The sequence below is a fragment of the Macadamia integrifolia genome, chromosome 4 (assembly GCF_013358625.1).
Source record: "Macadamia integrifolia cultivar HAES 741 chromosome 4, SCU_Mint_v3, whole genome shotgun sequence".
Lineage (NCBI taxonomy): Eukaryota > Viridiplantae > Streptophyta > Magnoliopsida > Proteales > Proteaceae > Macadamia > Macadamia integrifolia.
In genome coordinates this window covers 1,367,879-1,383,421 of record NC_056560.1, presented here as the reverse complement: position 1 = coordinate 1,383,421, position 15,543 = coordinate 1,367,879, and the positions used below count along the sequence as shown (strand labels likewise).

Below are 15,543 nucleotides of genomic sequence, written 5' to 3'. Positions count from 1 at the left end.
AATAAACAGGAATGGAATGGATAAACTAGCAATACCTATCAAAAAGTGACTTCATTTTTAAAGCAAACTTATTATAAAAAAGAAAAATTATCTTGTATCACCCCTAATTTGAAACCTTATATCACATACCACCTTAGTTTCCTAAAATATCAACCGCACCTCTGAAAGCCTAATACCATTAGTTTAGAAATGGAAAAGACTTTTTTTGACCCTGTTATGTCTACCTATATAAACATCCATTCCCATAGTTTTACCCCATTTTACTCTCAAATAAAACAATTGATGAACCCTAGTAGGAAAGATTTACCTAGCTAAAGGAATTTGCAACAAAGGAATGGATTTCTCTAAGGAAGGAAATCGCCATTGAAAGGCCTATTGAAGTTCATTAGTGAACTGATCATTTTTCATGTTGGGTCCAAGAACACAAGAAGGCTTTCAATTGTATGGAATTAATAGAAGTATATGTAACCAGAATTCTCCAAACAAAATGCAAGATCACATGATAGGTTAAAGAAGGAAATAGCTAAAAGCACTAAAGATCGAGAAAATATCTAAATATCTTTTATGGTAAGTTGCAATCCCCAAGTGAACTTCGTCTTCAGAGGATAAGAATGATCGAAGGAGATGGTTAGGTTGTCTGAATTAGAGGAGAAGCCCTAAATCCAACTAAACATTTGATTATTTTCCAATCGTGTGAATTGGGGGTTTTTTTATATTATAGGGTAAATAGCAAGTTTATCCTTCTTCAAGGGTAAACTAACCATTTAGAAAATAACAACCTCACAACATCCTTACTTGATGATCTTGATCTAACAAAACGGATTTAAGTATCATTTTATTCACAAAATAGAAAACACATTATACATTTGAAAGAAAAAAACTAGAATGATATGTTATATAGGGTTCCAAAGTAGGGATGATACGAGATACAATTGTTAGCTGTAATAAACTTAAGGTTAGCCATTTTGTCACATGGCATATTTTGATGTGCTCGATTAGAGAACCCACACCATCTCATAGGCCATATTAGTGAAAATTGTGAATTTAAAATTTCATAAAATAGTAACTAAAGAAAAGTTTCATAAAAATGAAAAGATATGAAACTGGTGACATTACATTAGCTTACAGACTCACAAACCTTGGTGAACATTAATTTACATTAGTTTTAACTTTTAAAATAAAATTGCATTATATATAATAAAAATTAGGAAAATGAGAGTTGGTTGTCTCCGCCCTCTACATATATCTACAAAATAATTATCATAATATCATTGAAATAAGACAATAAACATGATCACATGCATGTTCACATTATTATTATATAGGTCACCAACATGACAAAACATATTGTCCCAATTACTGGATATGGTTTCGCTTCAGCACTATATTTGAAAATATATTAAAGATATGAAAGAATGTTAACTGCTTGTGTTCACTACACCAATCATTTCGAAAAGATTTTTTTTTTCTTATACATAAGATGGCAAATGTATATGATTTCAAACTCAAATTCAATTATTTACCACCTATCCATCTAATGACATACCCTTTTGTCTTTTTATTCATCCATGTAATGATATATCTTTTGCCTACACTACACCTATGCATCTTTCGGTGGTCCCCATAATCTCTCATTGGTCCTCCATAAAAATTGAGACCAATGTTTTCCATGAATCATGCTGTATGTTTGCTCAGAACCTCTATAATGTATTAAAAATTGATACAGTTTAAAAAAAAAAGGGTTTAAAGAACAAAAAGTTTTTCTTGACTTTCCGTGAAGAGTTTCTCTGTCATGTCAAATGCTGATAATAATTATTTTTTCTTTTAAGCATGGAATCTTCAAAAAACCCTTGACTTGTTTGAAGAGTCGCATTCAACTGTCATGATGGTGCTAAAATTTGTGGATGAAAGAAAACTCTCTTCTAAAGAAAAGAATTTAAGTATTTTTTTTTACCCCTCTTTTGTGCCTCTCTTTTCTCTCTGCTTAATTTTCATTATTTGTAACTATAAGATAAGATTATTAAAAAAAATAAAATAAATAAAGATTAGAAAAAATTTTGAAATTATGAATGGGATTGGATCGAAATTGATCGAAATTATTTCCATAGATCATTGATTTTTAGATTTATTTATTTAAAAATCTTGTAGACTAACAGCAAGAGATAAGTTCTTCGAAATTACTTTTAGGGATATCCATGCTATTTTATTTTATCTCATTTTGAATCTGTTGACGGGCTTATGACCTAATAATTCTTATATGTTATTATTATTATTATTTTTTATTATTATTATTATTTTTGAAAGTCAGAGTTATTACATGTTGGACTGCGAAAAGCTAATTTGACCATGACATCATCTTCCCAAGAATTTCACTTGTTAGGTTGCCTAAACATTCGGTTGATGGATAAATATGAAGATGACGCTTTTGTAAAATTGATTGGATTTGGACTTTCTGGGTTTATAAACTCTACTTGTCACAACATTTTCAGCAAGACGAAAAAAAAAAAAAAAAAAACCCCTCAATCCTTGGCCCTTCTGCTTCTGATCCCAAAAAAAAAAACACTCGACTTCTTTTCTTTCTCTGTTTCTTTTCAAGTTAGCCCATCTGTATTGGTCTTTGCTCATCAACACCTGTGCAAGAGAAAGTTTTTTTTTTTTGGAACAAGTGTCTGGCTGTAACAGATTCCATCCCTCAATGTTCTTTAATATTTATTTTGCATTTTCTATTTCAAATTGGAAAATGAACTTCAACACCTCTCTTATTCTAATCTCCAATATATATAAATGTATATGCATTTCTCATCCACTACGAAGTACCCACTAATGGTTCCCATCTCACACCTCAAAGAAAGAAACTTAATTCTTCTTGTTTCTCAACAACCATTGCCTTTGTGGGAAGATTGGCCATAAGAGACAACTGCACTGCTCATGGATCATCACATGACGTCACTGAATAAAAAATTAGTTAACTGACCCAAAGTTGACTACCCAGGATGCAATGTGCTACTCATAATTAATAATGAATATGAAAAAGGCATTGAATATTTCTCTCCCTAGGTAAGTCAGACCCAAAGAAAAACTTATTTGACCATCTCTTCAGAAAATAGTAATTTTACCACCAAATCAGCTAATACAGGGTGTTGAGAAAGTTTAGGAATTGTTTTAATAAGGGCCGGATGTGCATTGGAAATTTATTCATCTTCCTAGAGCAACTTTGCTTGGAAAGTTGCCAAAGGAGGTAATTAACTAAGGTCTTATTAGCCCACAGAAGTATAGATCAAACCGTACCTTACATTCTTATTCATCAGAAAACAGAGATCTTACATTCTCAGAAACTTCAACCTTCAATATGTAGCACAACTGTCATGGTTGGTCGATATAAGCTTTGAACCAATGCACAGATATTCAACCTAGGGTGCTAGATCTATTACAATCCTTTTACATAACTTATCCTCTATATTTCCACCACAGATTTAACTATTTGCATTGTGTTTAGGAAAGCTTCCTTTTATTATTTACTAGTGGCAAACAATAATTCCTTACACCTTCTATTTTCAAGGTAAACCAAAGATTACTGGTTTCCGGAAATGGGGCTGTCCCGACCTCTCTTCATATCATCCCATCCTCTTACCCACGGTTCCCCGGGTAATGCCCTCGTCTCGGGGGCAGAATGGCTGTTAAGGTTGTTCATAACTTTGTCATGAACTGCACGAAATACCTGCATTAAGAGTTGAATGATATATAAGAAATTAAGCACAAAGTAAACGCCAAAGCATCTAAATTGGCACCAGTCATTCATAATATTTCTCACCGGATTGCTGTTCACTGCCTCAGGTGGTTGCTCCTGTCCAGAAAGCCATTTCCATAAATCGGGGCTTTCCTGAAGAACAATGACAAAATGGATGATATTGAGGAGAATAAAAGCTGTTGAATAAACCAAATTTTTCTTCAGACAAAGAGACCAAGGCATCTTTCCTAGAGAATTTTGTTACTTTAATATCATTAAGTCAGAAAATGAATCAATTTCCCAGGAACCCACATTCTGCATGACAACATTAGAAGAACCAAACATGGCCAAAATTCTCATGATATACCATGGCCTCTGGAAATCCTAAATCAACTTGAATTTAGGATTCCACAAACACACAACACACACAGAGATCTCTGGAATCCTAAATCACCTTGAATGACAAGGTAGTTGTCATGTTGAGACACGGAAACAGTAGCACTTTCCTATTTTTGGATGAATTCAGAACTGAAGTCAATGATAAGAAACCAGACCAGACTGAGGACGGACTTCAAAATAGAACCACCTTATTTCATAACCAAAGATGTATCTTTCCTAATTTCAGGTAATGAATAACCTGGCAAACCCAGTCAGCTAAAGCCTAAACCAACAAACCCGGTCCAAAAGATTTTCTTATTTCCCTTTTTTCCACTATGGCTCAGCAGATACCACGTTGACAACTCGCGAATCTGACCACAATGACATCCTGCTCCACTGGTTAGGACAGCCTTATGTAGGGCCAAAAATTTAGTCAATTCAACCGGCTGGTGTTTCAGTTAGATTCCACATAAGCAAGATACAAGTGTGCAAGATCTTAATTCTTTATGACATATCTACCAAGAAAGTAGTAATGTTAATAACACATCGGTCTGGACAGCACAAAAGTTCAACATTCAACCAGCTTTGTTGTTGACTAAATATCACACAAATTTCTGAATGGAGAAGTTTATCAAATACCTAGGATATTTGGGACTTCCCCAAACACCCAGTTATTAGAGGAGTTTCAAAGCCTAGTTTTGGTTTTGGATTTAATTTCCTGTCCAGGATTGGTTCAAGCCTCTCCCTGATTGAGTCTCAATGTCTGTCTAAAGCAAAGCTATAAATTAGTGTAGAGGCAGCCTCCCCCACGATTTTTGATGAATAAGAAAATCTCTCTGCTGCTGCTTCTGTGGATTTCAGATCTTAAGGCCGCTATAAATAAGTGTAGAGGCTACAGCTTTCCCCACGATTTTGACGAATAAGAAAAGCTCTCTGCAGCTCGTTCTGTGGATTTCAGACCTTAGACTGCTATGGTATTTAAAGTAAAGCGTGGGTGGAATTCCAAGCCTGCAGTCAGGTGGAGTCCTGATTGGTTATCCTTCTTCTATCTGTTCCTATCTTCTCAATTGCATAACAGTTCAAAATTCTGGACGTCACTAATCTGTGAATTCTAATCCTGCCATGCAACTTCAGTTCTAAGTTTAGGTCTAGCTTAAAACATGAGAGAGACCAATCTTCAATGGAGATGATAGAGTTTTTGGGTCTTTGAGTTTCAATCAACCATTTTAAATTGAAGAGATGACCAGAATAAGATTCGATTTAGTTTCTCTCCCCAATCCATTAAGTTTAGGTTAGGATTTTAATAAATCAAACATATTATCTGATATTAGCTTGTTGGTTGGCCCGGGCTATCAGAAAAAAGATCCTTTATTCTGCTGTTATCCACAAATTAACCCGATCCGTTTCCCTTTCTCGGGCTTCGGTATGGACTAATCCTCTCCCCATCTGTGGGTTGTATATTTAAGAAGATTAAAGTGATTCAATGCTTTGGTTCCTCTACGCTATGAGGTCTGTTGCAATTGTGTCGTGAGATGAAGGTCAGGGCAGAAAAACCATTGAGAGAGATCAAATTCACAACTAAACCCTGCTTCAATAAGGGAGTGCATAAGTGGGCCCCAAGCAAGTACCATTTTCTGATAGCCTATTCAGGTCTATATTTCTTTGAGAGAGCAATATTTTCAGAACTGTATCCATAGAACAAAAAAAATAAAATTCTCAGAAGTTTCCAACTTCCAACTCATGAAAAGGAACTAAACCTACAAAAGAAGCAAGAAAACAACATATAATAAATAGTAATAACAGATTTACCAGGTCGAGAACATCCGCAAGGGCTTTGATTCGAGTCTCATCCATTGAGGAAACATGCTGCTCCACCCAGCTCCCCAAAACCAAATCCAATTCAAGAAACCCACGTTGTCTGCTTCGATACACCAATCTATAAAGAACAGAGAGAAAGCACCCCCCCCCCCCACCAAAAAAAAAATATGCATTAAGTAAACAGGTAAACCTTAGGGCCTAGGCAATCCGAGAAAAGACAGAAGAACCTGTTAAAGATGCGCCTTTTGTTTTCTTCGTTGGAAAGATCAATATCGAACGATTGGGTATTAGAAGAAAACCGAGAAACCGAACCCAAGTGAGATCTGTAAGGGGAAGGAGAAATTAAAAGAAAGGAAATTAACAGGGCCGCGGCGGGGCCAAAACTGTAGCTTATAAATATTTTAAAATTTCTGACCTCAGAGAAGAGATTGGAATTGAAGCCCGGCAATTCGGAGCGACCGTCGAGTTAAGGGTTTGTCGGAGGCACAATAGAGCCATTCTCACAGTGGTCGCCATGTTTGTACCGTAGCAGAAGAGAAATGACCCCAAGAAAACAGAGGAGCTCGAGGGTCAAGGCCAATTAAAGGTAAGGCAAGGACAGTGATGGATCTCTTCACCAAATTTCCCCTTTCCGCTCAATTTGAGGACATGTCAAAAATATAGTCTTGATGACTGCAAAGAATCCTCTAACGTCTCTCCGCACCATAACCCATTAACCGACTGACTGACTCCCTGAGTTTCCAATAACAGTAACGGGAAGAGAATAGAGAGAGAGATATGTTGCGGTCGTCCACTTCCCACGTCTTCCTCCTTTATCATCAGACCTCAGAATGGTAGAATTAGAATGCCTAGGAGGCTGGGAGCCTGGGCCTACTACAACGGTAAATTAGGCAATACCTACCCGGGACTTCTGGTCCTTTCTTCTCCATTGCTTTGGCCCAAATCTGACTAGGGGATTAACTACTTAAGCAGGAAAAATTATTCTTTTAAGAAATGGGATTTTCTCACTTCATTGTTCATTATATCTCCAAACTCCATCAAAATTTAGATTAAGCTTGCAACTTGTAGTTTAGGATTTCAGGTATATGTATCTCTAAACTGTAATTTCCCTTAATGTGTATACTTAGTTTTACCTGTTTGATAGGTTCTTTGAAAGGGCAGCGTGGAACCAATGGCAGTGTACATTCAGAAGTATTAACATAGGTGCGATTTTCACATTTTATAAGGGCTGCCATTAATTCATCCCCCACTCTATGTGTCTAGGCACACTAGCCACACTGCCATTTTTCCACTTCTTTTTCCCATACTCTTGCAAATGCAAATCTACATCAAACATTTTTTTTTTTTTTTTAGAAAAATCTACATCAAACATAGAGGTGGATAAAATGACACCATTCTCTTTTATGAAATATAAGGGTAAAATCGATCGATCTAAGTTGATACAGAGGACCAATCTGAATCAATATTGACAGAGACCAATACAGAACCAACTCCGGAGATTTAAATCCCTGTTTGCAGTGACGATCCGAAGGAGCAAAAGAGTTGCTTGGGAAAAAAGGATGACGACTATAACTGTGCCTAGGCCTCACCAGCAATACCCTTTTTTTCATAACAAAATCTATTATTACTGCAACGGCGTATTTCCGGTTGCCAAAGCATAGGATTTTCCCCAATTACTGATCGCCCTTCAGTATTCAATAGGTGTAGAAGGTGATTCCCCTAGCACCACAAGATTGAGTTGAAGGATCCTTTCTACAACTTACAAATTGAACAGTGGTGTAATATTATTAATGAACCAAACAAATATTACCTTTTTTTTTTTTCTTTGGGTTCGGGGGGTGGGCGTCGGTGGTGGCAGGGGAGAAGATTAAGAGTTTGATCATAAGGTCACAGGGTTCATGGTTATTAACAAAAAAAAAAAAGCGTTTTGGGGGTAGGGGGTGTTCTTTACCAGAAAAGCAAATTTCATTGTGACTGGGAGAAACTTCTCTGCAGTGTCATCTACACCGAAAACTGCAGTCCTCATAACATCAACTCTATCTATCCCAACCAAAACCTAGCTCAAAGTTATCAATGTCTAATACATCTCACTATATTTGCTAAGGTGAAAATGGTATTTTCCTTCATTTTATGTTACCAATTCTCCAAAAAATTACTGATTCATAGTCTGTCAAGTTCGCTGGGGCAACAATCCACCAGGTACCACTTCTACTTTCTACCATGGTGCAGCAGCCTTACAAAGCATTAGCCTTCCTGGTCCAAGAATACATCTTTAAGGTTATCCTCGCACAGCAGCGCTACCATCAAACATGAAACTCTATACCATCACCTCAGTTCACATCATTATGATTCATGTCGATGTGAAAGAGCCATACCCACCAAAGCATCATTTCTTCCGAGCACAAAGCAAAAAACAGAGCAATGGAACTCTCACATTTCATACTTGAAAATTTGCTCTGAACATATTTTACAAAGTATAACTCAACTAAATATACTTCAATCCCGTAATACGGAGTTGTCTTGAGATCAGATACTGCGCCAAGGAATATATAATCCCTAGTAGCCCCAATATCTTAACCTTGATCACATCTGTCATTATCACAGATGGTAGGTTAAGAGGCATTGCAAGCAATGGAGTTGAATCATTCTGCTTAGTGTAGCTCCATACAAAACGATTGAATAGGATGTGGCTAGGGAAAGTAAGCACGAGGAGGGCTGCATTCTTGACCAAAAAGAACCAGTCTGCCCCTCCAATCTCCAGGCCCCACCCAACATTCCCATGCCAGACTTCTTCCCATATCCTGTAGATAGCAGTCAAGACTAGGTAAGCTGAGATCACCACTGCCACAGGAAAATACCTTTGCCTGTCCCCAAATCCAGCAACAAAGTCTGAATCCTGGTTCAGGAGTAGCAAGATTGGTGCCAAGAAGAATATTGCACGATTGGAGCCACCAGTCAGGTTGATGTTCAAAATCAGGCATATAGCAAAGCACATAATAGTAGCGACATTACCAACGGCTGGCATCCAAGCACCCTCTGCGGCCAACCTCTTGACTGTGAAAGTTGGCACTGTTGAGGCCCTTCGCTGTTGCATCAGCCTACGTTTTGGAGGGAATGCAGCTGAGGAACTCTGACCCAACTGATTGTGCATACCACCCCCGTCATGGGTCCTTTCCCGTATCAATGAAGCTAGCTCAAACTTTATCTCCAGTGCAATAAGCATGAAAATCGCAGCATATAAGCCAAGAAGTGATGTCCTTGCCCCTTCAACGGCCAAAAGCATGGTGAGCTTGTTGTCTTCGTCACCCACTCCAGCTCCACCTTCAAGGATGTTTTTGAATCTCATCTGGCCCTCCAGGAGGTATGTAACTGGGAAGAGAGCAACCACCAGAGCAAATATCCATGGCAGGAGCCTTGTGCTTGAAGCTGATGGGAAATGGGTGAAGACCACAAAAACTGAAGTGCAGACCAAGGTTGCAACAATGAGGGCATGCAGGATTGTCGCTTGCAGGAAATATTCGGCAGATATGTAGATGCCTAGAGCTATTCCAACCCCAACCGCATAAAATGCTCTCAACTCAACAATGTACTTGATGGGAATAAAGGAGGTAAATGCCGCCAGCATGAGGAGGATTGCCAAGATAAGTAGCCATGATGGCCATGTAGGTTTTGAGGCGACAAAACCATAGATGGAGATGTCATCAGAAGTTTGATGGGCAGCCCTAATCAAGTCCGACCGGAAAGCCGAGGACAAAGGAATTGGTGGCTGAAGCAGTATAAACAGCAGACCTGTTGCCACCACAAGTACTAAGCATCTCTTGGCCGACTGCACAGGAATCAAATGAGGAATTTTAATTAGATTTACCCTATTACATTGAGTCAATGGAATACAACAAAAAATGAAACAAGTACAACTGTTGAGGCAAAAAATAGCTAATTAAAATGTGAACGGGACTATTCCCCCACTACCCAAAAAAATAAAAAATAAATAGGGAAAGACACTTGCAGGTGATTAGGAATTATTTTCAGTAATGATTAATAGGGTGTCAAGTATCAATATCAGGCAGTGTATTGGAAAGCTGGTTTCAAGAGATGTTTCAGAGATGCCAGATACGCTTAGATACATATAGATATGTCTATGATACATGCAAAACAAGCGTTTTAAGCATTGTGCACCACATAGTTGTCACGGCGTCTAGGTGATCCTAGGCATTAGAGGAGGCAAGAAATCAAGGCAAAACCAACCAGGCGTCAAGGGGTCGCCTAGCGCCCTCTTCCAGCAAAGGTTGCCAAGACTCCAAGGCTACGCCTTGGCAACTATGGTGCACCATAAATAAGCGATAAATAATGTCCAACCAATGGCAGGTTATCTTTGTCTTCATGGCATCTATGTAGTCAAATCTTCATTGGCAAGTGCATTATCAAATCTACTAATAAATAATAAGAAGCAATTAAACAAGAAGATTTGAAATAGAAAAAAAGATTCGCATATAAGGATACTGGCTTAAAGTAAAAGGTCTAAAACAAGCAAGTAAAATGAAAGTATAAACATAGTATTCAGTAGTAACATACATTACTATAACAACAATAACAAACTCAACCTTATCCCAACTTAAACGGGTCGGCTACATGGATCCGTGCAACAACAAAAGGAAGGCAAGGTGTAAGTAAATAGCACCACACCAGCAAGCATTTAACTAAACAAACCTAAAGTAGTAAACATAGTTATACCTCAGAGCTCACAAATCATTCAAGCTGATCCAAAGCTAGGTCAATTTTAAACTTTAGACGTGATACTTGGCATACTTGGCATAAATTAGCAAGAAAAACCCAGATTCAAGCCATCACCCAAAATAAAAATAAAAATTAGCATACTTCAACCTGTGGCTTTGATTCTATATTGGCACTGTATCAGCACCAGTACCAGTCCATATTGATTCGCTTTTTTCTTTATATATTGTATCAGCATGGCTAATCTCGATATGTATCGACTGTATTGATACTCAATACCATACAAATGAAACAGTTGTCAGGGATATTAGTAGTTATTGATGGGAAAAGTTGGCCGCTAAATTGGACTATGGGTTTTGTGAAGAAATGGTGTCAAGTATTGAGCTCCAAATGATAAATGGCGGAAAATTTGAAAAGGTGATCTGAATCCGTCATGTCTCTTTGTTAGCCTGAAAAAATGTTCTTGCAGCAAAACTCCAATAAGAGCTGCCCTCTCTTCTGTTCTTAGTTGCTATGAGACATTATCCTACTTGCATTGATTGGTTAACTACTTTACCTTCAAAAATAGTGTAAGATATCAAAACAAAAGATTATTTTACCAGACTTTTGGTTTTCGGCAATGTTTTACCATGATAAGATCTATGAAATTTTCAAAATTGAGAAAAACTCCAGCATTTGAAGGTTGAAAATTGGCCGTATAACAAATTCAATTTTTGTTCTTGGACTAGGGGTTGACTTTTTTTTCTTTTAGAATTTATTTTTAAATCATTTTTACTGGATTCAAATAGGGGGATATATGCTTATTTTTTAATAATATCTTAAGTAAATAAACATTTACTTAAATGATATTTGACATAAATAAGTGTTGTGCCTTGCAATAAGGCAACAATCGTCCATACTCCACCTAGGCCGCTTGGATGCCTAGTCAATGCCTAGGCAACACCTTGACAACTATGGTTGACGTACAATGTATACTACCAACCTAGGGTCCAAAGTCAAACTATCATTTTAGGTGTATTTTTTTACAATCTCTAGGCCCCACTATTTCAGAGAGGCTAAAATAATTTTCCCTAGAAGTTTCAGGACCTAATATAGCCATTTGGGCCTAGAAACCTTTCAGGTTTTAACCGAAATTTTGTGATTTCCTGAAATATTTCAGTTTTGAACCTTCTCAAAAACAAGCTCGAAACTAAAACTTGAAAACCTGAATCACACAACACTCCGAACGCAACCCTCCACTTCATCCACCCTATTCTAATTCTTTGTGCAACATCATCCTCTATTTCTCCTTTATATATGTTTAAACTTGGATATCTAATATTTTCACTTTACAGTATCTCCCTATTATCAGTTTTCACCACCCGAACTTTCAATCCTTACTATTACCAAAGTTACACACCATATACTATTTTTTGTTTTATTAATCTTAAGACCTTTTGTTTCTAAGCTTGATCTCCATAATTCCAACTTTGCATTTATCCCTACTTTTGTTTCATCCACCAAAACAATATCATCAACAAAAAACATACAAGAAGGGATATAATCTTGAATGTCTCTAGTTAGCTCATCTATGATTAGCATAAACAAACACGGGCTTAGAGCCGATCCTGGATGTAATCCAATTGTAATTGTAAATTCATTACCCTATCCCCCACAATTCTTACACTAGTCACTATAACACTATACATATCTTTAATAATATATGTATATTTATTCATAACATTTTTCCTCTCTAACACTAGCTAAATTAACTCTCTAGCTACTCTATCATAAAAATTTTCTAAGTTAATAAAGACCAAATGAAGATCTTTCTTACATTCTATGAATCTTTCCATTAGTCTCCTTGGCAATATATAGCTTCTGTGGTTGATCTTCCTAACATAAAACCAAATTGGTTATCCGAAATATTATTTTCATGTCTCAAGAGGGTTTCAATTACTCTCTCCCATAATTTTATAGTATAGCTCATCAGTTTTATTCCTTTATAGTTAACAACTCCCATGGGCCATGAGTGCTTACCCACCTTCCTAAGCAAAAAAATAATCATAATTTAAGTTGATCATAATATGGAATCACAAGATTGCGCCTCATTAGAAAGTGATGTAGATCCATACTTTGGACTAGGCTATCGTAGTAGGAAAGCCCAATCCAAGAAGCCCCAATCGCCCCCCACTTAAGTGTGGGTCTTAGTTAATTAATAAGGGCCCATTGGGCCCATCGACTTTCACTTATTTAATTTAATAAGATCCATTGGGCCCATCGATTGTAATCAGCCCATTAGAGACCCTTAGTTAATGACTCCATGTTGGAGTTCTAGCCTAGTCCTATTTGGAGTCCAACTCCTATTATGTAATGTTTAATCCTACATTGGAGTCCAACTCCTAGTTATGGTGTGACTGCTAATCTGCCCTCTATATATAGAGGAGCTCATGTACTCTTATTTCTCAGATTTGAATAAAGAATTTGCAGTCAATTGCTTAGAGTAGCCGGGATAGCCGTGGGTGAGAAGCCCGGACCGAGATAGCCAACTTCCACTCACAATCTCCTTGCTCTTTCACTTATTCTCAGATTTCTACTGCTGTTATTACCTGCTGCCATTGTTTACTGTTGTTGATAAAATTCAGACCTGTTCAAGATCCCTAAAGTTAGAATCGACCACCACTCCTAGAGGAATTAGGAGAGAGTCAGAGAGATCAATCTCCTCTTCCTCCTGATGGAGAACACTTAGGGAATGGAGGGGAAATCAGAGTAGAGAGGGGGAAAAGGAGGATCACACTCACACATTCATTCAATAATCAAATTGCTCTCTAAATCTTCAATCGATTACAACCAATATGTAGGAAAATAGGAACATGAAATTAGAAACTTAACTAGAATGGAGACTAGCCTAAACTAGGAAACAACAATAAAAAGGAAACCAAAGCAAGGAAATAAATCCTACTCCTACGTTCAAGTCTGGAAACTAAAAGCATGAAATAAAATACTAAGTAAACTACTAATTTTATTTCCAACCCTTGTTGGACCAAAACCCTGGGCTGGACCGGTTCTTCTTGGCTCTTGGCTTCCAAAGCCGGTCATGCTGATCCAACCAAGAAAGGGCAGCCGTATCTGCATCAACTCTCCTCCTCTGAAAAGAACTCGACTCCGTCGAGTTAGGGAAAGGACCGAGGGGACCGTCTGAAGGAATACGCTGAATGAGGAACGATCCCACCATCTTCTTGAGCTTAATTTCAGGGAGATCTTTGGCAGGATGAAACTTCATAGTCTTGTTGGCATGCTTGAAGGCATAGGTATTGGCATAGCCACAATGCTGTACTTTCTTATCAAACAACCAAGGTCGACCAAGAAGGATATGGCACACCTTCAGAGGGAGGACATCACATTGGACTGTATCCTTAAATCCACCAATAGAATATGTGACCAAGCACTTATCTGTGATTTTGAGATTAGTGTTGTTCACCCAAGCAACCTTGTAAGGATTAGGATGTGGTTCTGTATTCAATCCCAGCTTACGAACAACGTCTTCAGAGACAACATTAGTGCAACTGCCTCCATCAATGACCAAGGTTAGCAACTGATCATTGCACTTCACACGAGTCTGAAAAATACTACTGCGGCGCCAATCTTCATTTTCAGTGGCCTTCTGAGTGGTCAACACATGACGAATGACATAAAAAGGATGTTGGTCATCGTCACTGAGAGTGTCATTGACTTCACCTGTTGCACGCTCTTCTCTTAAATCGACTGTGTCAGAAACAAGTTGCTCTTCGGGAATATATGGTATAGGAGAATCTTTATCAATAAAAGCAACCAAACAGCTGGGACATTGGGCACTGATATGTCCAAATCTATGGCATGAGTAGCACCGAACTGTAAATTTTGAAGAATCAGAAGGTTTATCTGAACCACGCCGAGGGGGTGAATATGGGCGAGTAGGCCGTGAAGATGACATTTCAGAAACATGTCGAGGTGGAGAATAAGGCCGACTAGGTCGTGAAAAAGCCATAGATGTAGCACTTGCCTGTGGCTTGCTAGATGACCTCTCTTGGGTAGGAGACTGTTTCCAAACGGAACTAGTACCTCGAGAAAAAGTATCTGCAAAATTTCTCCGATTGTATGGGCGTTTCAGATTTTCCTCAACCTGATATGCTACTTGTACGGCGTCTTCCATTGTAGGTAGTCGACTAGATACAAGGGCAGCACTAAGTTGAGGGTGCAAACCATTGCGAAATTGGGCCACTAAGACTTCTTCATCCCACTCAAAGTCAGAACGAGTGGCTAAATAATAAAATCTAGCAATATACTCCTCAACGGTCAAATTCTCTTGTTTCAACTGTGCAAATCTGAGATGCATGCGTTGCTTGTAATCAGAAGGTAAGAATCACCGATTCATGACTTCATACATTTCAGCCCAAGTATTGACCAAACCAATGCCTCGGGTTCGGTTTTGTTGTTGCTTGATCCACTAGACTCTAGCCGTGCCTTTCAGTTTGGCCTCTACAAATAGGATCTTTCGAGCCTCAGTCAACCCGTTCCATCTGAAAAATGTATCTAAACTGTGAATCCAGTCAAGGTACAATTCTGGATTATTGTCTCCATAAAAATCAAGGACATCCAGTTTTGCTGCTCTTTCTGCTCCATCATCATGTCTACCAGTCCCATATGGTGGTGGAGGTGGTGGTGGTGGTGTATGATGTGGTGGTGTTACTGGCAGATCCTGTGGAGTGGTGTTGGAAGAATCCCCAGACTGAATGGGACTCTTTCCTTTATCTGCTGCCACCAAACGATCAATAGAAACTTGCATAGATTTCACCATTGTCTTTAGGGACGTGACCATGTTAGTGAGAGCATCAAATTTTGTATCAGTTTCTCCTTTATAGGAATTCATC

General features: G+C 38.1%; 2 protein-coding genes across 2 annotated transcripts in view; both read right to left on the bottom strand.

The window, feature by feature from the left end:
• Positions 1 to 3,273: 3,273 nt before the first annotated feature.
• LOC122075629 (succinate dehydrogenase assembly factor 2, mitochondrial-like) lies at positions 3,274 to 6,805 on the bottom strand. The gene is made up of 5 exons (XM_042640712.1): positions 6,339 to 6,805; positions 6,151 to 6,246; positions 5,915 to 6,041; positions 3,812 to 3,880; positions 3,274 to 3,718 (listed from the first exon to the last, which is right to left on the bottom strand). The coding sequence occupies exons 1-5, from the start codon at positions 6,437 to 6,439 to the stop codon at positions 3,572 to 3,574; spliced, it is 540 nt and encodes a 179-aa protein (XP_042496646.1). The 5' UTR covers positions 6,440 to 6,805; the 3' UTR covers positions 3,274 to 3,571.
• A 1,064-nt stretch (positions 6,806 to 7,869) lies between these two features.
• LOC122076159 overlaps positions 7,870 to 15,543 on the bottom strand; it is a 13,952-nt gene continuing 6,278 nt past the window's right edge. Inside the window, exon 4 of the mRNA XM_042641470.1 lies at positions 7,870 to 9,749. Within this exon, the coding sequence (XP_042497404.1) occupies positions 8,409 to 9,749 (1,341 nt within the window). The 3' untranslated portion in view covers positions 7,870 to 8,408. The remainder of the gene's footprint in view (positions 9,750 to 15,543) is intronic.

Excerpts from the sequence above, each read along its gene's own strand:
- LOC122075629 (XM_042640712.1), bottom strand. The coding sequence starts at position 6,439 with ATGGCGACCACTGTGAGAATGGCTCTATTGTGCCTCCGACAAACCCTT. Across the intron at positions 6,247-6,338 it reads ATTCCAATCTCTTCTCTGAG|ATCTCACTTGGGTTCGGTTT; the intron begins GTCAGAAATTTT and ends TTCCCCTTACAG. Across the intron at positions 3,881-5,914 it reads TTGCGGATGTTCTCGACCTG|GAAAGCCCCGATTTATGGAA; the intron begins GTAAATCTGTTA and ends ATTGTTCTTCAG.